The sequence below is a fragment of the Cetorhinus maximus genome, chromosome 26 (assembly GCF_964194155.1).
Source record: "Cetorhinus maximus chromosome 26, sCetMax3.hap1.1, whole genome shotgun sequence".
NCBI classification, from domain to species: domain Eukaryota; kingdom Metazoa; phylum Chordata; class Chondrichthyes; order Lamniformes; family Cetorhinidae; genus Cetorhinus; species Cetorhinus maximus.
Window position 1 is genome coordinate 30,886,418 of NC_135904.1, and position 24,873 is coordinate 30,911,290.

General features: G+C 43.7%; 1 protein-coding gene across 2 annotated transcripts in view; it reads left to right on the forward strand.

The window, feature by feature from the left end:
- The window catches only part of adamtsl3 (ADAMTS-like 3), a 601,993-nt gene that overhangs the window by 58,765 nt on the left and 518,355 nt on the right, over positions 1-24,873 (forward strand). For both annotated transcript variants that reach the window (XM_078530447.1, XM_078530448.1), the window contains exon 3: positions 9,189-9,308. In XM_078530447.1, the coding sequence (XP_078386573.1) occupies positions 9,189-9,308 (120 nt within the window). The remainder of the gene's footprint in view (positions 1-9,188; positions 9,309-24,873) is intronic.

Below are 24,873 nucleotides of genomic sequence, written 5' to 3' on the forward strand. Positions count from 1 at the left end.
AGCTCTGGGCAGTACTTGTTCTTGACCCATCACATATCCTAGATAGGTCACCTGAGCCTTCGTGAACTCACTCTTTGCAAGGTTGACCACTAGATTAGCCGACTGCAATTTCTGGAAGAGGGTTTCCAGTTGCTCTAAGTGAGTTTCCCAGGTGTCACTGTATACCAGGAGATTGTCGAGGTACATTATACAATTGGATTAGCCCGCCACCTCCTTGTTCACAGCCTTTGGAAGGTGGCTGGGCCACTTGAGTCCAAATGGGACGTGTCATAAATGCTTGAATCACAGAAAATGGTTCATTTTTGAGAACTACAAACACGCTGGAAGAATCTCTGCGTTTTAAAAGACACTGTCCTTTAACGGGTTAATGCAAGGACTCTGGTTGCTGCTGTTCCTGGAAAAGACAGCATTTTACAAGAAAAGGTAATTAAGCAGTTTTAAAGAAGCTGGAAACCTCTTGACCCCAGTGGACTATTTACAAAAAGGTCATATGGTGGTTTACAGCTTTGAAAAAGGAAACCATGCCTGAAAAACTATGCTTAAAAGCTGGTAGGCTAGTTTTGCTTTGTGGGCAAATGAGAAGGATCGACTACTTGGGTAAAGAAGACAACAGCTCCTGAAGCTCCAGACCCAGTCTAAAGCAGAGAGACTTTCTGACAGTGAATGGCAGTTGCTCTGAAGTTGGTCTGTGTTCTGAACTTGACTGTCTGCAAGTTTTCCTCAAGTCCGCCTGAAAAGTAGCGCAAGAGTCATAGATTGTTTAACAGATCAGTGCTGAGAGACCAACTGTATAACCTGGGCACCAGTTAAAGGATTCCATTATCTATTGTGTGTGTGTGTGTTACTTTCATATTTCATACAGGATGCTAATATGCTTTGCCTTTTACTTGACAAGACTGGTTTTATAATAAACTAATAGTTTTGTTGTTTGTTGAAGAAACCTGTGCATTGAGTGGTGATTCTGAGATTCATAGGTTAGGCACATATTTGGCCGTATACCTAGCTGGAGAAATCATTTAAATGTATGTTATGCCCCATGGACTAATGGAACTAGAGACAGACAGTGCCCTCCTCCCATCTCGGTGTTAACAGATGGCTCGACATTGGCATAACTCATCCGGAATCACGAAGGTGGAGATTTCCTTCGCACGGACAGTCAAGGGAACCTGCCAGTATCCCTTCAGTAAGTCTATCTTTGTAGTGTAGGATGCATTACCTACCTTGTCTGTGCTGTCTTCCAGACAGGGAATCGGGTAGGAGTCAGCTCTGGTCACTGTATTAAGCTTTTGGTAGTCACTGCAGAGCCTTGTGGAGCTGTCCGGCTTGGGCATGAGCACAGCTGGGGAGCTCCAGCTCCTGCTGCAAGGCTTTATTAGTTGATGCTCCAGCATATAGTTAACTCCTTCCCGAACCTGGACCAGGTTTTAAGGACCTAGCCAATAGGGATGTTGCCTTAGGGGAGGGGCCCCTTCCCCATTGACATCAGGTAGAGCGAAAGTGGTACAACCTGGCTTGTCTCTACAGATGTGTTTAAATGAATTGAGCAGCCTTGTCAGGTCTCCTTTCTGTTCTGTATTTAGGTAGGTGAATATGGTGTCCAATTTTGCTAGAGTCCCTGTGTTTGCCAGCCAGACAGTAGGGGGTTCATTCTGGGCCTGGCGCATGTCTCCATCCAATTCATCCTCACTGTTTCTCTCATCCTCCAGGCCTAGTGTTGTTGGACAGACCATTACCTGCTTGACGCCTCCTCGGCTGTCATAATGTTTTAACGTGTTGACATGACACAGCTGTTGCTTTTTCCCATGGTCTGAGGTGTCAGCTTGATAGATAGTTTACCTCCCCAAGCTTTCTTTGTTACTCTGTATGGGCCACTGAACCGAGCTTTTAGGGTTCACCCAGTATTGGTAGGAGCGGTAACGTGTAGTCTCCTGGTTCGACCCTGTCATGCTTGTCTGCCTGTTTTTACGCAGCTGTTTGGGAGAATTTTAAGTGTCCCGGAGCCACATGAGGCTCTCGTGAGTCGCTCACGGAACCTGGTTACATAGGCTAACATGGAAACTTCCTCCTTCTGTTCAAAAAACCTCTCCTTGATTAGTTTCAGAGGACATCTCACTTGGTGTCCATAAACCAGTTGAAACAGAGTAAAACCGATGGACACATTGGATGGGTCATTAGTAGCTAACAGAAGAAAACCTAGTTCTTTATCCCAGTCATAGGGGTACTCAAGGCAGTATGTCCTGATCATTGTTTTTAGGGCCTGGTGGCATTGTTCTAATGCCCCCTGCGACTGTGGGTGATACACTGAGGACTCCAGCTGGGTCATGCCCAGGTTACCCATGACTTCCTGGAATATTCAGGACATGAAATTTGAGCCCTGATCCAACTGGGCAGACCATACCGGGTAAAGAATAGTGTTTAAATCCCCCACCATTATTTTGGAAGATATGGTTCTTAGGGGAACGGACTCTGGGAAGCGGGTAACCACATCCATGATGGTAAGGATAGACTAATAGCTCCCTTTCATTTTGGGAAGGGGCCCCACACATTGTCCACTAGCACCTTGCTGGATGGTTCCCTAAAAGCCGGCAAGGGAATCATAGGAGAAGGTTTTATTGCAGGCGGGGGTTTTCACACAACCTGGCAGGTGTGGCAGGTTCTGCACACCCTTACTGCATCCTTGTGGAGGTGTGGCCAGTAAAAATGCTGGCTGATGCGGGCTTGAGTATTTCATGTACCAACATGCCCAGCAGTCGGGATTTCGTGTGCTAACCTTGATATTTCCCCACGATACCTCGGCGGCACCACCACAACTCGATAGCACTAATACTGGATCACTCTCCGCTCCTCATTTGCAGGCTGTGAGGGTGTCTCTACTTCCTCAGCAGCACCTCGTTTTTAATGTTGTAGCATTTAGGGGTTGCCTCTGCCTCAGCTTCAGTTTGGGCAGCCTGAGCTAAACAACGGGTCGGCTCGACTGAGCCACAACCAAGGAAGACCGACTTATTACCTCCTTAGAATCTGCAAGACACTCGAGAAAGATCTCAGAAAGCCAGACAGTCGGATCACCTGTCTGCAGTGCCCTTTAAGCCGCCTCTGATGGAGTTTGTCTGCCCGTAGACCGGGTTACGCCAGAGTCAGGAAAATGCCAGACACTTTCCCCTGCAGCTATTCTGTCTCCCTGATCTCGGTCGGCTTTGCTGAGACTACTGGGGATGCGATCGCTTTTGATCCTGCCAGGTCATTGCCGAGAAGCAGGTCAACCCCATCCACAGGCAAACTCCCATGGTCACTGGTCCTGACACAAGGTTGCACTCCAGGTGCACTCGCTATAAGGGAATGGGCAGGTACCCTCCTTCAATACCCTTTACCAAAACCTTGGCACTGACTGGACTCTCTGATGGAAAGGTCATGCCTTTTCCCAGCAGCAGAGCTTGGCTGGCCCCTATATCCCTCTGTATCACTCTGGGGAAATGTGGCCACTCTTCCTTATGACACAAAACCCTTGTAATTCTCAGGGATTTAAAAAAAATTCACCCGCCCTCACAGTGCGTCTACAGGGATTTGCAGCCGCAGTCAGAGCCATAGGCTTGTCTGCTATGTTCTCTGTCTGACTCTCATTTTCCGGGCTGGGTTTGTGTGGCCCATCAAATCCCACAGGTTTTCCCCATAACCTGCAGCGATCAGCACGGAGATGTCCTGCCTTGTGGCCGATAAAACACACAGGCTTCTTGGCCTCACTCCACCTCTCAGCACCATCCTTTCTGACCTGCAGAGGGCCCCCTGTGTTTCCAGCTGTCCCTTCTCTCCCATGGGTGCCAAGTTTCTTATCATTCTCCCGCCTTCCGTCCTTCTCAGTTGGTTTTGGGGCAACGAAGGAATAAGGGTTTGTGAACAAGCTCATAATCATCAGCCAGGGTTTCTGCCTGTCTGGACCCTGTTACTCTCTGTTCCTCTGAGTTCTTATGGGGAAGGGTTGGAGGTTTTGAACTCGCCGAGAATTATTTCATGAAGGTTTCCTTAGGTGGCCTCAATTTTAAGTGTTTGTACCCACTGGTCGAAAGTGAGCTGCTTAAACCATTGAAATTCCAGGTACACCTGGTCAGGCCGTATCGTGAGGGTATGGAATTTCTGATGCTACCCCTGCAGCACGAACTGGTACACACTTATAATAGCCCTTTTTTCTGCCTTGTAGTCAGTGGCACTTTCCTCAGGCAAGAGGGAGTAAACCTCCCGGGTAGGCGGGGTGAAAAAGCTGACAGCTTTTTCTATCAGCTTACTCTGCAGCAGCAGGGTCCAGTCAGCTTACTCTGCAGCAGCAGGGTCCAGTCAGCTTACTCTGCAGCAGCAGGGTCCAGTCAGCTTACTCTGCAGCAGCAGGGTCCAGTCAGTTTACTCTGCAGCAGCAGGGTCCAGTCAGCTTACTCTGCAGCAGCAGGGTCCAGTCAGCTTACTCTGCAGCAGCAGGGTCCAGTCAGCTTACTCTGCAGCAGCAGGGTCCAGTGTTGGGCTGACCACTTTAACTGCTTTATTAACCTTTCAAAAGAGATAAAGGTGTCCATCTCTCCTTCATCAAATTTGGGACTAAATGGGCACATTTGAATACCTCAGCCCTTAAGTCTGAACTAGGGATGGTTCAATGGGTCTTCTCTTCTCAGCTCAAGCTGTTTTAATTTAAACTCCCTTTCCCTTTCTCTTTCCCTTTCCTGGAATTCTCTCTCCTCCACCTGCTCCTGCCTCCTCTCGCTCTCGCGCTCTCTCTCTTGCTCTGGCTTTCTCTCTCTCTCTCTTTCCCGTTCCTGCCTCTGTCTCTCTCTTCCTCAAATTCCGGTTCCAATTTCCCCTGCTCCGATCTTAATTTTTCTGCCTCTAATTTATCTGTTTCAGTGTCCTCAATTTCTACCTCTGGATGTTTCACCACCCGTTTTAAATCTTGCGTTTTTCTGGCTTTTAGGTGGAGCTCCACCCCTAAGTGCCTAGCTATGCCTTTTAATCCTTCCAAGGATAGTGCCCTTAACTTCTTGCCTGTTATCTCACCCTGTTCTTTGAAAGTAGTGACATCCAATGTGGACATTTTTTACACTTTAGTATTACAGACCGAAGAAAACCTTTTGCAGTTTTTAAATTGCTTTCAGAGGAACAATTTACTATCTCCATTCAAATTGTTTTGTCAGTCTGTGAGAGCAATCCTGGACAAGCCCCAAATTTGCTACGACCAGGTGAGAAGGGGTGAACTGGCTTCCCTCTATTCCACCCCCCTCAGTTGGTCTCAACAAATATTTAAGTTTCTTTTTACTAGGATATGCCTTTTCCAAATCAGAGTGTATTTAACTACTGAAGCTGTGAGCAATAATGAGCCAGTCAAACAAGGTTTCCTTGAGTCAAAGAAAGAGCAAATTTATTAACCACTAAACCTAAGAAAAATAGTAAAATGTGACACCAAGCATTCAGTCCTCAGGCTGTCATTAGGGCCCATACTTGCACACCAACACACAGGCATCAGAAATAAGGGGAGTTAGAGTTCATTTAAAAAATAAGGTAAAAGAATATATAGTTAACTGTCCTTTGCCTTTGAAGTGCAGATTTTAAACATTGTTTCTGATGTAGCTTATTGTAGTGCAAATATTGTTTCCAGAACACGGGCGGATGTAGAAGATGTTGTAACAGATTACGAGATCTCAGTTTACTGGTAGGTTTCTGGCAGAGTTGGCTTCTTGAACTGGGCAATCCGCTTATTCCAAGGGACAGAGAGTAACCATCAACTTGTTTCCCCTGAAGGTGTCACTTGCAATCTCTCTCTAGTGGCTGGGCAGCCTTGCTTTGAAATACTTCACCCATTGTGTATTTCCAAGAGGTTTTGGGTGGGTCTGCCTGTGGCAGCCATTGTTTCAATATCCAGTACTTTTCATTTTTAATGTCTCTTCCTTAGACAGTTAAGAGTTTTGATAGGTGTCTGGAATATAGGAAACATCTCTCTCTTCACACTCCCCTGAGGTTGATTTGTTGGTTTCTCACCTTCACTTTGGAAGGTGGCCATGAATTTTTAAGCAATTTGCCATGTTTCAGTTCAATTTGTACAATTTCCAGTCAGTTGAAAATTGAAAAGTCATATTTTTAAAACTAAAAGGGTCTATCCTTGTAACAAGTGGATGGGCAAGGCAAGAACAGAAGGAGCTCTCCCAATCTCAAATATCATTTCTGGGCTCCAGATCATAATTCCACCATGTTGCCAGATCCCAGTCCTCCCACACATCACCCCTCATGGAAAGCCTTTATTAACCCACTAGGCAATAGTATACGCTCGCAACACCAGTTGCTTCGTCAGACCCATGTGCATGAGCTTGTCCCTGGGTAGCCAGTCCGCTGAAGAATTCCTCCACATGACTTCCAGTAACTGACCAAATCACACTTCCTGTCTGCAGCCCCAATGTCCTTGGGAGCTGTGGCTTTATACTCCTTTCTGACCGTGGTCTCTTGGCATTGAAGGAAATGTCCTAAATCGAGTCATCTAATTGGCTTATCATTCCCACCCTGGCCATGCAAAGACAACCCGCTTGTGATCATTTCCTGCTTTCAGCAGGGGTTGTCTCCAGGTACCTGCCAGCAATGGATGTGATTTCTGTACCTTGGTAAGGTGGGAAGAAAGCCATTTACTCATACCTGTGAGACCATTGACTAAGTCAGTTCCTGTGATCAGGGTGTCTGGTGGTTAGCTACCAGCCCAGTGACATGCCCTGACCTACCCGTGTTTGTGTATCCTTGTCCAGTCTTTATTTTTTTTTTAAAGTCCCATATAAGCCTCAGAGTTGATGTCTTCGGTCAAAAATCTCCTCCCTTCATCCGATGTCCTCTGCACTCCATGTTCCTACCACCCGGTTCTGAGCTCAAGATGTTGACCTCTCAACTGGCTACATTTTGACACAAATACAAAGATATTACATGTTAAAAAGAAATAAAGGGAGACCTTGCGGTATCACAGAAGTACACAAAACAGCGCAACCCCATCTATGCCCCCTTCCCATTCTCTGCACTCTAATCCTGGGCCTGTTGTGCATCCCTGATTGTATGTGCTTTACCATTGGCATTGTGCCTTCAGCCTTATAAACGTAGTGTATATGCATGGATCTTCATTTGCATTATCCGTAATGATGTGTTTGCCTTGACTTCGGGTACAAGTGAACGTATTGAGGGACTTTCTCCAATTTTAATGGCTTGGTTTTTTAAAATAGAAAGTTAGTGTGGGCTATTGTTAAGTTGAAAAGCTGACCAGAGAGAGCCTGCATGGATTTGTGAAGGGTAAGTCATGTTTATTCAATCTAGTTGAACTTTTTGAGATGGCAACTAACTAACATTATGTAAATGCAATGAGGACAAGGGTGTTCCTCCTGACAAGAAAGAACAAAGGCTGAACTTTGGCCTGGCTTGTACTTTCTTTGACCAATATTGAGATGTTGCTTGGGATGTGGTGGCTGGTTGGGGGGGGGGGTGGCGACAGAACAAGAGTGCATAACCTTAAAATTAGAGTTAGGCTGTTCAGGGGTGATTAGCTTTTCTACACAGGGCAATGGAAATCTGGAACTCACTGACAGTGAACTCATATGTTGTTCAATCATTCCACTTTGTTGCTCAGGAGTTATTTGATCTTTATACCCTGTGAGATTAAGAAAATCGTCTTCTACAGAACGGAAGGGATCTGTGCAGTTTGTCTGGGTTGCAAGTATTGAATCTTTCCCTCCAAATATGAATTTACTGTCAGTGCCCATATGGACACTATGTGCAGAACATGTTAATGGGGGCTGAGGCAATGGCCAAAATCAGTGTTATTGTCTGCACAGTGTTATAATTAACTAATGGGATATTGTCCTGCCAAATTAACAATATTGCATGATGCTGTTAAAGTAAAATTTGTACTCTCTAGTTTGTTTAATAGTTGCAGTGGGATCACCTATAGGGTGCACACAAACTAACACTGCGTTATATCTTTGCTGTTCTTAATATTAATGACCCATGCAGAATATACATTGGACAATATTTGTAACCAGATGCCAACAATGGGTGTTATCATTTTACTCGGACCTTTCTGTGATTGTTTGGTGAATTGATTGTGAATCTTGAAAAGGGGAAAAAATATCATGCATAATTAAGGGTCAAGGGGGTTTGGAATAAGGGGCCTCAAAACAGGACAAGCACCAGGGCCCATGGTTTCTCTCCCTGGCCCTGGGAACTGATCAGCTAAAGACAGACGGATGAAACAACTGTTTTGTGTAAACTGAAGTTAGCCTGGATATGATTCTTCAAGATTACAGTGCAAATGTTTAATGTGTTTACTTGACATTTCTCTGTCCGCTAATCCGACACAGGTGTGAAGTCCTTAAAACAAGATGATTAACTCCTCTATTCAAATAATAGATCGTCATATCAGCAAGAAAGAAAGAACTTGCATTTATGACCTCAAAACTTTCCAAAGCACATTATAGCCAATGAACAACTTTTGAAATGTCAACAGAGGAAATATGACAGCTTCTGCATAGCAATGTGATCATGACCAAATAATCTGTTTCCTTTTTAGTGATGTTGGTAGAAGCATAAATGTTGGTCTAGCCACCAGGGAGAACTCTCCTCCTCTTCTTTGATATAGCTCGATGGGATCTTTTACATCCGCTTGAGAGGGCAGACTGGGACTGAGTTTAACATTTCATTCAAAAACTGGTACCTCTGACTTCCTTAGTACTACATGAAAAGCGTCACCCTGGATCTTGTACTCAAGTTCCTGGTGAGGGATTGGAATCCATGCCTTCTAACTCCGAGGCGAGTGTGTTAGCACCGAGCCAAGGTTCACATGGCAAAATGTTTGCTAAGCAAGTGTTTATACAAACGAATGGCAAACAGTCATCTCTAGGCAATCACATTTAATTGTGTCTCAAATCGTATGCACATGACCTGCTTGGTATTTGCAAACTCATTGTGAGCTTTAACTATTTCTTGATACGTGACCAACTGTATACCTTGAGAATAATTTCAGAGAGGAAATCATGCTAATAATGATGGATGATATTCAGTGAAATGGGTTGAAGTGACTGGAAAATTGGAGCTATTAGAATAAAACCACTTTAAAAGTCTTTGTTGATATTTAGTTCCTGCAATGGAGAAAGAGAAAAATGTTATGCTATTCATTCTTTTTTTTTTCCCAGGGAAATGGGGAACAATCACAGACTGTCTACTTCCTTCCCGAATTTGCACTTTCTCCACAGGGGAGTTTTCTGGAAGACACAACAGGCGAGCAGGTCTTGACTTACCGCTACGATGATCAGGTTGGTGCAAGGTTTCCTGAAACATAACTATTTTTGAACAAAGAGCAATTTGACAAAAGCCAGATGATCTGAGATCAGACATGTCATGACACATTCCTCAAAGAACTAAGTCAATAATAGGCATGCATGTGATTTTGCTTAATTTGCATGTATACTTAATTTAATGTTCGTCTAAAGTTCTCTTTTTCAGAAACAAATACTTAATCTCACTCTAAAGGGATTCAGTGATACTGATTATCATTGCTAGTATTGTGTATTAAAATGGCTCTAAACGAGTGGGCCATAAATTTAGACATTCTAATCATAGCCTGTCTTTTGATTTGTTTGAATCCTCGTGGTTTTCTTGATATGCCACTCAATCCATTTTCTCTGCAAAAATATATCTATTGGCCCTTTTCATCCTATTATTAGTCTCTCCTTCAGTTGCATCTCTGGTAATTAGTTTTACAAACCTGTTGCTTGTGTTTTTTTTTAAAACTTGCCTAACTTCCCTTTCAACTTATTCAATTAGAATGTGTAACCACTGGTTAACATGTTCTCGATCATAGTGAGGAATGTGGCTAAATCAAATTTTCCACTCATCTTCAGTTAGGTCATGTTGGTTTTCTTTTAATTCGTTGATGGAATATCGCATTTCTGGCAAGGCCAGCATTTATTGCCCATTCCTAAATCCTCTTAGCTGAATTACTTGCTTGGCCACTTTGGAGGGCAGTGAAGAAACAGCCACCATGCTGTGGGCTTGGAGTCACATGTAGGCCAGGTCAGATAGGGATGGCAGAATATCTTCCCTAAAGAACATTAGTGAAGCAGATGGGTTTTTACAATGATACATTGTCAGCATTACTGACACAGTGGGTGCAATTTAATGCCCTCCCCCATGGCAAGATTGGTGGGGGGTGGTCGGGGGGGATGCATTTAACCAGGGCAGTAACTGGCCACTTAAGGGCCTGTGGGAAACCCGAAAAACAAACCCTGTCAGGGTTGTTTGCAGGCTTCCAAAGTGAGGTCCCTGGTTCAAAGGCACTTCGTACTGAGGGACCCAGTATCGGGAAGGGAAAGGCCCACTCAGAGCCACCCCCTCCCTTGCTCCTACCATCACTCACTTGGGCCCCATGGCGATTCTGACCCTCAGGTGCATTTACTGGCATCAGCCCCTGCTCCCCAGGTGGCGCTGCCGAGCTATGCACAGCTACCAGCCTCTGATTGGCTGGCAGCTCTGTGGGTTGACCTCCGCACTGGGGGTCCTTGATCACAGGGAAGGCCCGCCAATGCCCAGTTTAGTGCCTGAATGGCACTTAATGTGGCAACCCTTCTCAAAAAGAGGCAACGCAGGATGATGCTGGCTCTCCGGCCAGTGGGCAAGACTCCTGTTGCCTTACACTAAATTCCACCCAAGATTTTTATTCTAGATTCATTTGTTGCATTTTAATTTCCCAGCTGCTATGGTGGGATATGAACTTCTGTCTCCAGATCATCGGCCTAGGCCACTGGATTGCTAGTCCAGTAACACAACCACTACTCTACCAAACCCCAATCTTCTCTCAACGCTGAACCCATGCAACTTCCTTAACCTTTCCTCAAACCATGAATTTCCAATGCCTAGAATTATAAGTTGCTTGCCTTCTCAAGAGCCACGATATTTCGCTTCTGATAAGCAGACCTGCATAAAATACTGCCCATGGAAGACTAAACAACGCCTTTGTTGTGCAACAGCACATCTACATTTTTAAAATTCATTCCTGGGACGTGGGTGTTGCTGGCTAGGCCAGCATTTATTGCCCACCTCTAATTACCCTTGAGAAAGTAAAGGTGAGCTGCCTCCTTGAACCACCGGATATGTGGATACATTAAGTGCCAAGGTGCTTTTAAGGAGGGGGTACCAGGATTTTGACCCGACGTCAGTGAAGGAACGTGATCTATTTCCAAATCAGGATGGTGAGTGGCTTAGGGGGAGCTTCCAGGTCGTGGTGTTCCCATGTATCTGCTCCCTTTGTCCTTCTAGATGGTAGTGGTTGTGGATTTGGAAGATGCTGCCTAAAGACCCTTGGTGGGTTCCTGCAGTGCAGTTTGTAGATGGTACACACTGCTGCTACTGTGCGTTGGTTTGTGGATGTGGTGCCAATCAAGTGGGCTGCTTTGTCCTGGATGGTGTCGAGCCTCTTGATGTTGTGGGAGCTGCACTCATCCAGACAAGTAGGGAGTATTCCATCACACTCCTGACCTTTGCCTTCTAGATGTGGACAGGCTTTGGAGAGTCAGGAGATGAGTTATTCGCCGCAGGATTCCCAGCCTCTGACCTGCTCTTGTAGCCACAGTTTTGATATGGCTAGTCCAATTCATTTTCTTGACAATGGTAACCCTCATGATGTTGCTAGTGGGGGATTCAGCAATGGTAATGCCTTTGAATGTCAAGTGGTGATGGTTAGATTCTCACTTGTTGGAGATGGTCATTGCCTGGCACTTGTGTGGCGTGAATGTTACTTGGCACTTGTCAGCCCAAGCCTGGGTATTGTCCAGATGTTGCTGCATTTTGACAAGGACTGCTTCAGCATCTGAGGAGTCGCGAATGGTGCAATCATCTGTGAACATCCCCACTTCTGACCTTGTGATAGAAGGAAGGCCATTGATGAAGCAACTGAAGATGTTTGGGCCTAGGGCACTACCCTGAGGAACTCCTGCAGTGATGTCCTGGAACTGAGATGATTGAGCTCCAACAACCACCTTCCTTTATGCTAGGTATGACTTCAACCAGCAGAGTTTTCCCCCTGATTCCCATTGACTCCAGTTTTGCTCGGGCTCCTTGATGCCACAATTAGTCAAATGCTGCCTTGATGTTAAGGGCAGTCACTCTCACCTCACCTCGGGAGTTCAGCTCTTTTATCCATGTTTGAACCAAGGCTGTGGTGAGGTCAGATGCTGAGTGACCCTGCCAGAACCCAAACTGGGCATCAGTGAGCAGGTTATTGTCACACAAGTGCCACTTGATAGCATTGTTGATGACCCCTTCCATGACATTACTGATGGTGAAGAGTAGACTGATGGGGCAGTAATTGGCTGGGTTGGATTTGTCCTGCTTTTTGTGTATAGGACATACCTGGGCAATTTTCCACATTGTCAGATAGATACCAGTGTTGTATCTGTACTGGAACAGCTTGGCTAGGGGTGCGGCAAGTTCTGGAGCACAAGTCTTTAGTACTATTGCAGGAATATTGTCAGGGCCCATAGCCTTTGTAGTGTCCAGTGCCTTGAGCCAATTCTTGATATCACGTGGAGTGAATTGAATGGGCTGAAGACTGGAATCTGTGATGCTGGGGACCTCCGGAGGAGGCCGAGATGGATCATCCACTCGACACTTCTGGCTGAAGGTTGTGGATGAAGATTGTTGCAAATGCTTCAGCCTTATGTTTTTGAACTGATGTGCTGGGCTCCCCCATCATTGAGGATGGGATATTTGTGGAGCCCCCCCACTTCCAGTGAGTTGTTTAATTGTCCACCACCATTAACGATTTAATATGGCAGGACTGCAGAGCTTAGACCTGATCCGTTGGTTGTGGGGTTGCTGAGCTCTGTCTATCACTTGCTGCTTATGCTGCTTGGCACACATGTAGTCCTGAGTTGTAGCTTCACCTCATTATTAGTTTTGCCTTGTGCTGCTCCTGGCATACCCTCCTGCACTTTTTATTGAACCAGGGTTGATTCCCTGGCTTGGGCATAATGGTAGAGTGGGGCAATATCAAAGAATCGCAGAATTTTATCGGCACAGAAGGAGGCCATTCAGCCCATCGTGTCTGCATAGCTCTCCAAGTGAGCATTATGACCTAGTGCCATTGCCCTGCCTTTTCCCCATATCCATGCACATTGCTTCTATTCAAATAATCACCTAATGACCTCTTGAATGCCTTGGTTGAACCTGCCTCTGCCACACTTCCAGACAGTGTATTCCAGATCCAAACCAGTCGTTGTGTGAAAAAGTTTTTTCATACCAGGCCATGAGGTTACCGATTGTGGGCCGCTGCTGATGGTCCACAGCGCCTCATGGATGCCCAGACTTGAGTTGCTGGATGAAGCAGACGGGATTTTAGGACAATCGACAATGGCTTCAAGGTCATCATTAGACTCTTAATTCCAGATATTTTCCTGAATTGAAATGCCGCCATCTGCCATGGTGGGATTGGAACCTGTGTTCCCAGAGCGTTTCCCTGGGTCATTGGCTTACCACTATACCACTGCCTCCCCTGCATAGATTATTTTCTTTGTCATTCCTGTGCACCAGTCAAAAGAAAGAAAGACAATACACAAGGAAACGTAAGAAATAGGAACAGGAGTAGGCCATTTGGCCCCTTAGGCCTGCCCCACCATTCAATAAAATCATGGCTGACCTGCCCCAGGTCTCAACTCCTCTTCTGTGCCAGCTCCTCAGCCCTCAACTCCCCGATTATTTCAAAAAAATCTATCTACCTCCTCTTTAAATACTTTCAGTGATCTAGCCTCCACAACTCTGGGGTAGAGAATTCCAGACATTCACTACCCTCTGAGAAAAGAAATTCCTTTGCATCTCAGTTTTAAATGAGTATCCCCTTATTCTGTAACTATGTCCCCTCGTTCATGATTCCCCCACTAGTGGAAACATCATCTTAACATCTACCCTGTCAAGCCCCCTCAGAATCTTGTACGGATCAATAAGATCATCCCTCATTCTTCTAAACTCTAATAACAGGACCCTTTTACACAGATAACAGTTTTGTGGAGCAAGTTAGCAAAGAGCGCTATTTATGTTTCTCTGTGAAATTAATTAAATTTCCCAGTTATAGACCTTTGTAAAAACTGATTGCTGCCATTGTTATATTTTCAAAAGAATGTTGGTAAGGGTGCTTCTTGACACCTATCACTTTTAGAATTGAAGGCACTTTAAAGTTTGATTAATATGAAATTGTTTTAATAACTCGGAGAAATGCTTCAGAGTTTATTTGTCAAAGTTTGAAAGAAAAATAAAAATTGACTCCTGATCTTGAGGGGCAATTTATTTCCTATTGGACTGTGGAAATACTAATGCAACATTTTGATATACCTTCAGTGACATTGCTTACTGGGGAAAAAATCCTCAAAAGCTCAGTTAACATTATTGAGCTAAGATAATTTAATGGCCGGAATTTTCCAGCATCCCCCTCCCCCTCCCCCTCCCGCCCGTGGTGGGTTCCCCTGTGGTGGGGCCGGTGAGCCATTGAAATCTCCGTTCACAGCGGCGGGATCAGAAAATCCCGCTGGCGTGAGGGGCTGGAAAATTCCAGCCAACGTCTCTAACTAGTTCTAGCTGTTCATAAATGGAGGCCCAGCCCCTGCAGGTCCAGCCATCTCTAGGTCAGTGTGCTGAAGACAGATCCCAGTTCCAGGGTTGCCAACCCCATCCTGGATACTCCTGGATTCTCCAGGAATTAAGAAACTGAGCAACCCAGAAGAATTATCACAGGGATATTTTCTTCCCTCATTTCACCCTGACCACACACTCAACTAACAGAAGTGCTGGTGGGCATTCGTGGCACCATTGTTGGCAGACCGACATGTTGAATAACTATGGTTGTGAGTTGGGTCAAATGCTGAAACCCCTCCGAATACAACTTAATTAGTGTTGACATCCCTTTTTCACGTTTCTCCATGCCTAGGCCTATATTTCTTGAAAAACACCTTCTCACAAAGCGTTCACCTCAGAATTCAATGGCAATTGGTGTAAATGCCATGTAAAATAAAAACACAAAATGCTGGAAAAGCTCAGTAGGTCTGGCAGCATCCATGGAGAGAGAAATAGAGTTAATGTTTCGAGTGTGTATGACTCTTCTTTAGAGCTGGCGTAAATGCCATCCTGTTATTGGGCCAACTTCCTCTGAACCTGGGTAGTAACCATAACGGTGACTGATTTTTTATTTTGGTGGGGGCAGAGGTAAGATATGATTAGTTAATTATTGCAATGTGACGAGATCAGTTGATTTTGTGCGATGTGATTGGTAATCAAAGCAGAAAACAATCAATTAAAAATCAGGAAAACAGACATAACAGACACATGGAAACACCGACTTGAAAATGTTATCAATTTAGAAATATATGCATTGGGACATGAGATGTGGATTATCAGCAGCTTTTATTTAAAATCATCAAAAGAAATGGCTTTAAGCTGTAACTGTTTTGTTAGAGGAAACATTTCTTAAAAATTCATCAGCTGCAACCCATATGAAAGGAAACCTACAGATTGACTGTGAATGAATCGTTCTACATTACGTGGTTACCTTTGCAAAAAGTCATTAAAACCTACACAAAGCATGTTCAAAAAATATCAGCTTGGAATGTCCTCCTCACTTAACCTCTTCAGACCTTTGTGTAGAAGTAGGTGCTAATGCCAAACCATTCCATTGTGATTGTGGCTCAGTGATGTTTCACAGCACATTAGTCTTTGGCGTAAATTTGAACATTGCTCTCAAAAGGTTGCAATTCTAATGATTCTGATATTGGAAAGCTCTGTAATAGACGACCTGGTATCTTTAGATAACATGCTTTTCTTAGCAATGAAAATACCAATGTAATTGGCCTAACTTAAGCAGGGGCTAAAATATTTGTCTTTGGTTGAAGTTGAAATTTGTTTGCCTGGCAAATGTTGTAACCAAAGGGAATGTAATTCTTCTATGAGCTTTTTTTTTTGATGACAGAAATACTGAATGATTGTGGTCACGTTATGAGCATAGGGCTTTATTTTAATTCTGAAATAGAGTGAAGGAAATTATGCCTGTCCATATTGAACATTTTATCTTTCAATGGCAAAACTGCTTAAAGAAGATTATATCCAAATATTGTCCTTTTCCTCTAACTCATGCCCTATATTTGAATATGTCAGAAGGTTATTTTAACTTAAGCACAGTACAGAACTTGCAAGAGTCGGCCTGCCTGGTTTGAATTTAAACAAAAGCTTGGCAGTTAACTGCTCCCTGCTGCATTCTCCATGGTAACATCTCTACCAATCTGAGTCTACATGCCAACCAATCAGCACTCTCTTATGCAGTATAAATTGGTGTTCCCTTTACAATTGGTATTCTTACTAATTCTGTCCTGATGAGTGCCAGACAAAAAGCTTCAGCAGCATGTATCTTTTTTCAGCAGTACTCAGATTCGTACTACCAAACAACTATTAAGTGCAGTATTCAATACTTCCATCATTTCACTGGGGTTGCCTTATAAATAGTACCTATAGTACCAGTATATAAAGCAAATAATTTCTGTGAAGCGAAACACAGTGATGAGTTTTCTGTAAATTCAATTAAGCAGAAGAGGAAAGCTGACCATTTATACTTGCATTGGTGCATCTCTTATTGTGGTTTGGGAATCAGGATAATGAACACTGGTTTCCTGTTGTAAGTGATGCATATATTGCAGTAGGCAGTGAATAAGATACAGATGCTGTGTCAGTGGAGATCAAACTTTTATTAATGTAACATTCTAGAAGAACTGTTTTATATTACTTAAAGCCACAACATTTTCTTTAATGCAGCAAGTCAGTCAGCATTTGTAAAGAGAAGAGTGCAAGTAAACATTTTGTATCTATTTTTAATGGAGGAAAGTGAAGTAGAGCGGTGTAGGGAGGGAATTTCAAGGCTTAGGTCCGAGGCAAGTAAAGGCATGGCCACCAATGCTCGAGCGATGAAAATTGGGGACACTCAACAGGCGGGAATTAGATGAGTGCAACCGTGTCCTCCCAACTGTGTCACAGACTAGTGCTTTCTTTTCTCCCAATATTTGCAGTATTACCCATTTCCATTATTTTTCATGTGTCTCACTGGATGCCTTTTGTTTTCATATAACTCTGTTTAACTCCCTACATTCCAAGATTTTGAGTGAAACTTTAACATTTCTTCACTTTTCCTGAAGTCTTGCAGTGGTTTATCTTCACTTGGTCATTGACATTATTTTGTTTCAGTTGATGATACCTGGGCATTGCAGCACTTAGATTCGCCTTTGGCACTGGTGAATTTTATCTTTGGCCTCTGTTGAAGCCAACTTTCATTTTCAACAGATGCATTGAGCATCATAAATCCTTTAGTGGGAATGAAGCCAATTGAATGACCATCTCATTGATTTGGAGACCAGCTTGGTTTCAGTCAAGACAAGCCTCATTGCTAAGGTGGAAATAACTTGGATTTCATTTCTGTGAAGAAACATGCCCACAGCTTCAAAGGTGAGTTAAATGTGCAAAAAGAAGTGACCCCGTCCAAAAATATTTCTTGGATTATCCAAAGGGTTAAGGTGGAAAATTTGATTAGTATGTTTCCTAGTAATTAATAGTCGCATGTTAATAGTGTTCTTTGACCAGACAAAATGGAGCGAATGCTAAGACGTATTGACAGACAAATTTGATTTAACGTTTCTAGGTGTTTGAGCTTGTCACCAGAGTGAAGCTGAAGCTGTGTGGCTCACTGTTTACCAGATTTCAATGTATTGTCAGATCAGTAATTTCACTGTCTAGCTGCACTGGCAGTTTGGTGAGAATCATGTCGGATTGACAAAAAAAGCTGGATAAGAAACGTTTGGGTGAACCGCGACCAGCTGCTGAAGGCAGTAATTATTGAAACTACTCAGGATTTGGACTGAAGAGTCAGTTCATTGTGTACTGCGACATACACGCGCAGCACACACAGTTAACCAGGAAGCGACATGTGCAGCCTTTTTATTCAGTAGCCAGAACAGCTGCCTGATGAATGGACGTGCCAGTGATATCAATTAATTCTCTTCCCAAGATGACGTCAGCTGTCGAGAATGCAGAATCTGTGATCAGATTTGAGGTACTCTATAGTATTGTGCTGCTCCCATAGCTAGATAAATCATCATTTCAATTATGCTGACATGTTGCCGAAGCTTTTCGTGTTGCACTCGTCAGGACAAATGCAAGAATACCAAATTTCAAAGAATTATGACAACTTATGCTACAGGAGAAAAGGGTGCTGATTGGCTGGCAAGTCTTACGCCCTGTAGTTTAAATTGTTGTGATCATTTAAAATTTGGCATTCTTGCGATTGCCCTGAGGAGCGCAAGACGGGAAAACTTCAGCAACATGTCTCTCTCTACATCAGTATTCAAGCTTTGTATCTACCAAATAACCATTCAAATTTTTTTTGAATTAAACTCAATGATTTTGTCGTTTTTTTAGCCATTTTAAAGTGTGGATTGTTGCATTTGTATTTACCGGCATCTGATGATATGTTTGTAGCAAGAGCTCAAAACCTCAGCAGAAATACCTAGCTATCCCTGAAACAATCCCTGACAAGTATCACTGAGCCATAAAGAGTGCAAAGCCTCAGGCTTGAGCACCAGTTAGGGTGCTACAATTGATAACCCAGCATTGCTATCATGTGATTCCTGCTTGAAAGCACACACACTGGTGGATGTTGGTACGAATTGGTTGGGCTTGACTGTTCTGTCATCCATTTTTAAGTGACACGCCGCCACTTTTAAAAATGAAAAATTGGTGAGGAAAATCTGCCACCTGCCCAATTAAGGTGGTAATATTTTTATGGTAATATTGTTACCGTCTAGGGTGGTAATATTTTTTGAAAAAAAAAAGTATTGCATCTGGAATTAATAGGAATAAAATGTCAGGCTAAGTGCTTGTTACTGGATTAAGCTATTTTTACATTAGTCTGTTGAATCAGTGGTTTGGAGAGCAGAAAGCAAACAGCATGTGTTGGCCTGATGTGAATTGCCTTTCTATAAACAAGAATGTATGACAATATTGCAGCAATATGGCTTTCATTTCATTATGATTGAGGTCTAGATGTGGAATCATTCCTCAGTTGAACACGATAATATCTGTATAGACTTAGCTGTATTATTTATTGGACTTCAATAGACACAATGACAGCTGTGCACTCCCATCACTGCTTTTGTGGAGTTATATAGCTTCTTGAATTGTCTCATAATCCAAAATGTTATGAAAGGGACTTATCTGTAAACTTCACAGCAAAGGACCTTGCTCTGAAACCTCGCCCAGTACTGCAAGTTTAGACACCTGTAATATCGAAGATGCGAACAAACCTAATTGCATGTTGGCTGTTACTTTTGAAATGCAATAATAGAAAACAGTGAACAAGAATGCACAAACTGTGACCCTGAAATTTAGTCTTCATTCTGAAAATATTATCAATGAAATCATACTAGCAAGAAATTTTAGCGCTTGATTTACTTCTGGCACATTTATCTCTTTGCTGTGGAGCTGAACATGGAGAGTCAAGACCCAATGTGGTTTTTTTAGATGAAGCGTAGTTGGAAGTTGGGACATAACTGTTGATTTAATTCCGTAGCCATTTTGAAGTCCCATACTTTGACCTCATATTTATATGATAATTTGATTTTAATATTATATAATTAAAGAGCAAAATATTCAGCAATTTGAGAAGCGGAGGAGCAGTTGTTAGAGCACAAGAATTTCTCTTCAGGACAGGTGGAGATTCCAAACCTGGGACATTACAGCACAGCCATTGGTGAGAAAGTGTGACTGTATAGACATGGGAATTTATAATGGAAAAGTTGGAAGTACCTATGATTTTTGACAAAAGGGGAAAAATATTATTAGAGTTTGACTGTGTCATTTTGCATTAAATGGGTTGTCATGCCACGATAGAATTGTTGTGGCAAAATACTCTTGATTCTACAGGACCGCTACCTGTTTAAAATGTTACAATTTTTATGTTTTTAAAAAAAACCACAATTGCGCACATGTTCGTGTTCCCAAGGCAGGATTAATCATCTTAGGGTAGAGCTATTGTGCATAGGCTGAATGCATTCCCATCAAATTCCTCTTATTTTAACAGAGGCATGAACCTAATTAACTTAAAATATAACAGAGGAGAGAGCGATTTAGGTACAAACCTGTTATATGCTCATACAGTGACTTCACCAGGAGTGATTTTGAACCTTGCGAACGGTGTGTTTTTTTGTTTGGCTCTCTGGATATGGGCATTGCTGGTCGGGCTGCTCATCCCCAGTTGCTTTGAGAGGTAGTTGTTGGGCCTCCTTCCCCACCATTTGAGTGGTTTGTTTGGCCACTGCAGTGGGAACATAAACTGTAGTGTTGGACTGGAGTCAGGGCTGATCCCCAATGGGAGCATGGTGGGATCAGTAAATTTACAAGATAGTTTTATTGTGCTTGTGAATCTCTTGCGCTGTGTAAATATATATCTCTTTAAATAGGAAGTTGGACGCGTTGCCCCCCTGGATACTGGTTGGCCCTTGTGAAAATGCAGACAAAATGTGGCAGCGGGTGAGATTGAACATACGGTGTATTTCACAGATCCTTTGCACAGCGTAACAGAGTTTTGACAAATCCTTTGTGCCGTGTACTAGAGTGAATGATTCCAACTATTTCCCTGTATTTGCATAATGTTTCTGATCAGTTTGTTTCACTCCCTGTGGTTGTGACACTCCTGTTGCTAAAATATTTGTCATATCAGAAATAAAAGTGAAAAGCAGTTGTAGAACAGTTTCAACGTTTAAGCTTTCCCGTGCACGCTTTCAAGTCAAGTTTGTAAAGCAAAATGGATTGCATATGTAATAGGATTTATGATAGAGTCCACTGGCAGCAGTGGTACTTGAGTGATTTTTTTAGAAGAAGAGATAAATTGTGCCAAAATAAATGATGAAAGCTGGTTAGAAATATCTGAAGTAATAAATAATTCAGCTGGAATATGTGCTCAATATACTGTCACTTTGATAAATGTGCCTTGGATCTCATCTATCATCAAACAGATCAATAATAAATAAAACCTTTATCCAAGAATAATATGATTCTAGCCATGCAGCAAAAAAAAAAAAAATCATGAAATGTTCAGCAGAAGTAGGTGAAGGGAATCTTTAGTTGACATAATCATTTGGTGCCAGAGAAACAAATCTGTGTGCTTGTCGACTGCAATCTCTTTCCGTTTCATGTTACAGCTAGCTTCTGTGGGAAATTTTCCTTTTGTGATGTTTTCAGTGACACTGCGTTCCTTGTTGTAAATGGACAGATTAAGAGTGACTACCTATGAAGGCGTTGATGCCCAAAGTGTAGAGCTCTTCAGAGTGGGACAGGCACTCGATAAATGAATTTACTGATGATTCAGCCCCACCATGAATTAGCCCAAATGTGAGATTCAAAATAAGAGGGAAATACTGCAGATGGTGGGGACCTGGAATGGAGCTCAGCCTGTGCAGCAGTGCAGGAGCAACGTCCAGGACCAAGGTCTCCATGACGGCTGCCATCCTACCAGTGTTGACCTCAGTGCGTTGGCATACGGACATCCCCCGTCGTGCCTTGCAACCTGAGGAGTGCAGCGGACATCCCTTCCTGATGTTCCTGAGCTTGCCTTTGCAGCTCCAGCAACTGTAACATAACTGAGTCCAGAGACTCATCATCTGACTCAGACTCAGCTAAGTTCTGGCCTCCAGCAGTCCTCCTAGTGCTGGACTCCTGGGAAGTCCCTGCCTCCACCTGCTGTGGATCAGAAAGTGTGATGTGCTCACCAGATTGTGATCCCGAGGCTACTTTAAAGCTAGGTCCCACTGAGGTGTGTGTCTCTGCGCTGGTGGAGGGTGTGGGTGAGCACTGTGACGGGACTTCAGGGAGGGTTTCAGTGGATTATTCAGTTTCCTTTGGGGCTTGATTGGAGGCTCTGGATCGTGGACTCGCTCGGCAGTTTCCCAGATGTGCCTCTGAAAGCAAGGGGAGATAATTAGTGCATGGCAGTGGCCTGTGAAACAGGACACATCACTCACAGCATGGTTGTCTGGTGGATGTTGCACTGCTGGACTCTCACTTGGTAGAGCACCACTGACCTCACCGTCAGCACAGGAACGGTCCAGATCCTCGCCGGCCAGCTGGATGGCTCTGTTTTCAAAGTCCGTGAGGACTCTGATTTCAGGCCTTCCCCCTCCAGTCTGCGACCTCTCCCTGTTGTTGTGTGCCAGCTTGTCCTGCGTGAATAAAGATGGCGAGACGACGCCTGCCAGGCCAGATGATAAGTATGCATGGCCCGTGTGGGTGCTGAGTGATCCCATGGACGGGATGAAGGCAGGGAAGGTGTATGTGGGAGAGAGTGAATGGTGATGCCCCTTGAACTGGCAGTGAGTGAGGGCCCTGTGGATGTGTGATGGGTTTGTGAATGTGTGGGTTGAGCGTGATGAGAAGAGTGACTTACCCTGGCGGAACAGAGAAGATCATTCATCCTCTTGCAGCGCTGGGTGGCTGTCCACTTTTGCAGGGTGTTGGCATTGACCACCGCTGCCACCACCTCCCAAGCTGGGTTAGTGATGTTGCTGCCCATCCTGTGGCTAGACCGGGGGTGGAGGACATCACGGGCGGGCCTCCACTGCATCCAGAAGGTGCTCGAGGGACGTGGCATTGAACCTGGGGGCTGCAGTCTTCTTTCCTTTCAGGGCCTTGTCTTGTGTGCAGCAGTCGTGGGCTTGAAGCACTGAGAATTGTATGTGTGGCTGCACTTTAAATATGGCGCCCGGCGTGATGAAGCGACGAGGTGATGGTGTGGTGGTGTGGTGGGCAAATGGGAGCCTGCCCACCATGGAAATGGCGTGTTTCCCGGGAATGTATAATTAATACGGCGGGTTTGGGATGATATGGCGTGAAACGCTGCTGTTGCAGCTGGAGGGTAAAAAGTCGCTTTACCCGCCCGCTACCACACGTAGAGCAAATCTGGGGCGATTCCGCCCAAATTGCTGGAAAAACTCAGCCGTTCTGGCAGCATCTGTGGAGGGAGAAAAATCACAGTTAACATTTCAAGTCTAATATGGCTCTTTTTGGGAACTTTGGAAATGCAAAGTGTTCATTGTTTATTCTACATCCAGTGTGAAGTGTCTTGGTTTCACTGGTAGTGATGGGTTGAATGCATTAATCATTGTAATAAAGCAGGGTCTTCTGTTTTGACATGTGAAAATGTAATTCTGCTGAAAAGATGCATAAAGCAAAGAGGTTCTTTTTAAAAAAAAAAACGATTATCATTGCCAAGTGAGTTGCTTGCATAAGCATTAGTCAGATCATGAATACTATGGTTATGTTTTGCCACTTGTAAAAGGGAATTCAGTTAAAAATAAATCACACATCCATCGAAATGAGGGGCATGGGGCGTGCAGATATTTGGAATTGAGGTGAACACCCAGCTTTTCTGAGAGTTTGCTTTAAATCCTTAAAATCTGTTCTGGCAGGAGCTTTACTATTTGGAAGATGACTAACCACCACTCTCTTGCAAGGAATGTTTCTTACCTTTTGGAGTAGGGCCATAAGGAAGCAAGTTTTTGAAACAAGGTCCTTAAAGTATTTTGCCACTTGTGCAACAGTTTAGTACCAAAAATCCATGTACGACGACATCTGAAAATGCCATAAGGTCAGCGGAGAGCTGTTAATTCCCAAATATAACCAGTCAAATAAACGAGGAAGAGCTTGTGTCGATGTAATGCAGCATTGTTAATATGTTATCACATGGCACATTTAGCATTCAATTCATGCCATCCTGAGCATGAATTTTGCTTGTATAATGCAAAAGAAACCCAATATTAGCACATCTTGCCTGCTTCTGGGTGAATCAATAGATGGGCAAACTGATGGTGGAGTAATACTTTGGTGGCTACAGTGTGAAATCCTAGCGTGCTTTGGCACTTTCGTTTAGATATCTGTTGTTGCATTATATTGTACCTCATTTGTTTGGTAACACTGATTTGAACCCTTAGGCATTGAGTAAGAACATTTTACACAGCTATGGAAGTCAAAAAATTGTAAAACAAATGTGTATACTCATGCATTTGTTGATCAGTGTTAAACTGCTCTCATATAAATGGTTACTGAAACATTTTTGGTTGCTACAAGCCACTTCTGCACTCATATCAAATTTCTCTCCTCTCTACACCACAGAGCAAAATAAACATTAACATTTAGCTTTGTAAGGATAAAGCCCACCCATCAAAAAAGCAATGAACTTTCAATGAATTTTTGCACACATTGGATGTCAAAATGATCCAAACCTTCCTACAGCTAAGGAAAGGAGAGAATCTGAGAAGCACCCGATGCTGCTTGAAATGTGCACGAGGTCCCGAAAGTGTTCTCACACCAGAGAGGGCACAGTGATTGAATAACAACGGACTGCCTCGTGCTGTTTATCTTTTGTTATCAGTGCATGTACAATTGATAAATTGCCCATGATCGTTTAAGCTGCGTTTGGAATTGGAGAAGCAGAAATGTCACATGGGTCTTGGGGTGATTTGACCTTGATGTAATTCATGGACCTGTGACCTTAACATGGTGTTGTTTGCATGTGGCAATGTCAAAACCTGGAGCCTGGGTGCAGCCAGCCTCTACAATATTTGTTCTGTTCATTGCCACACTACAATCAATCTGTGAACAATTCCCCCCCCCCCCCGCCAACCCCAACCTTGTGAACCTCTGTCCCACTTGCGGCCTGCACAAATCTTCATATTCTGCTTTGCATTTGTTTGTATTGGACTTGATTTGAGCAGCTCAGGTACAAACCCATTTAAGACTGTGGCTGCC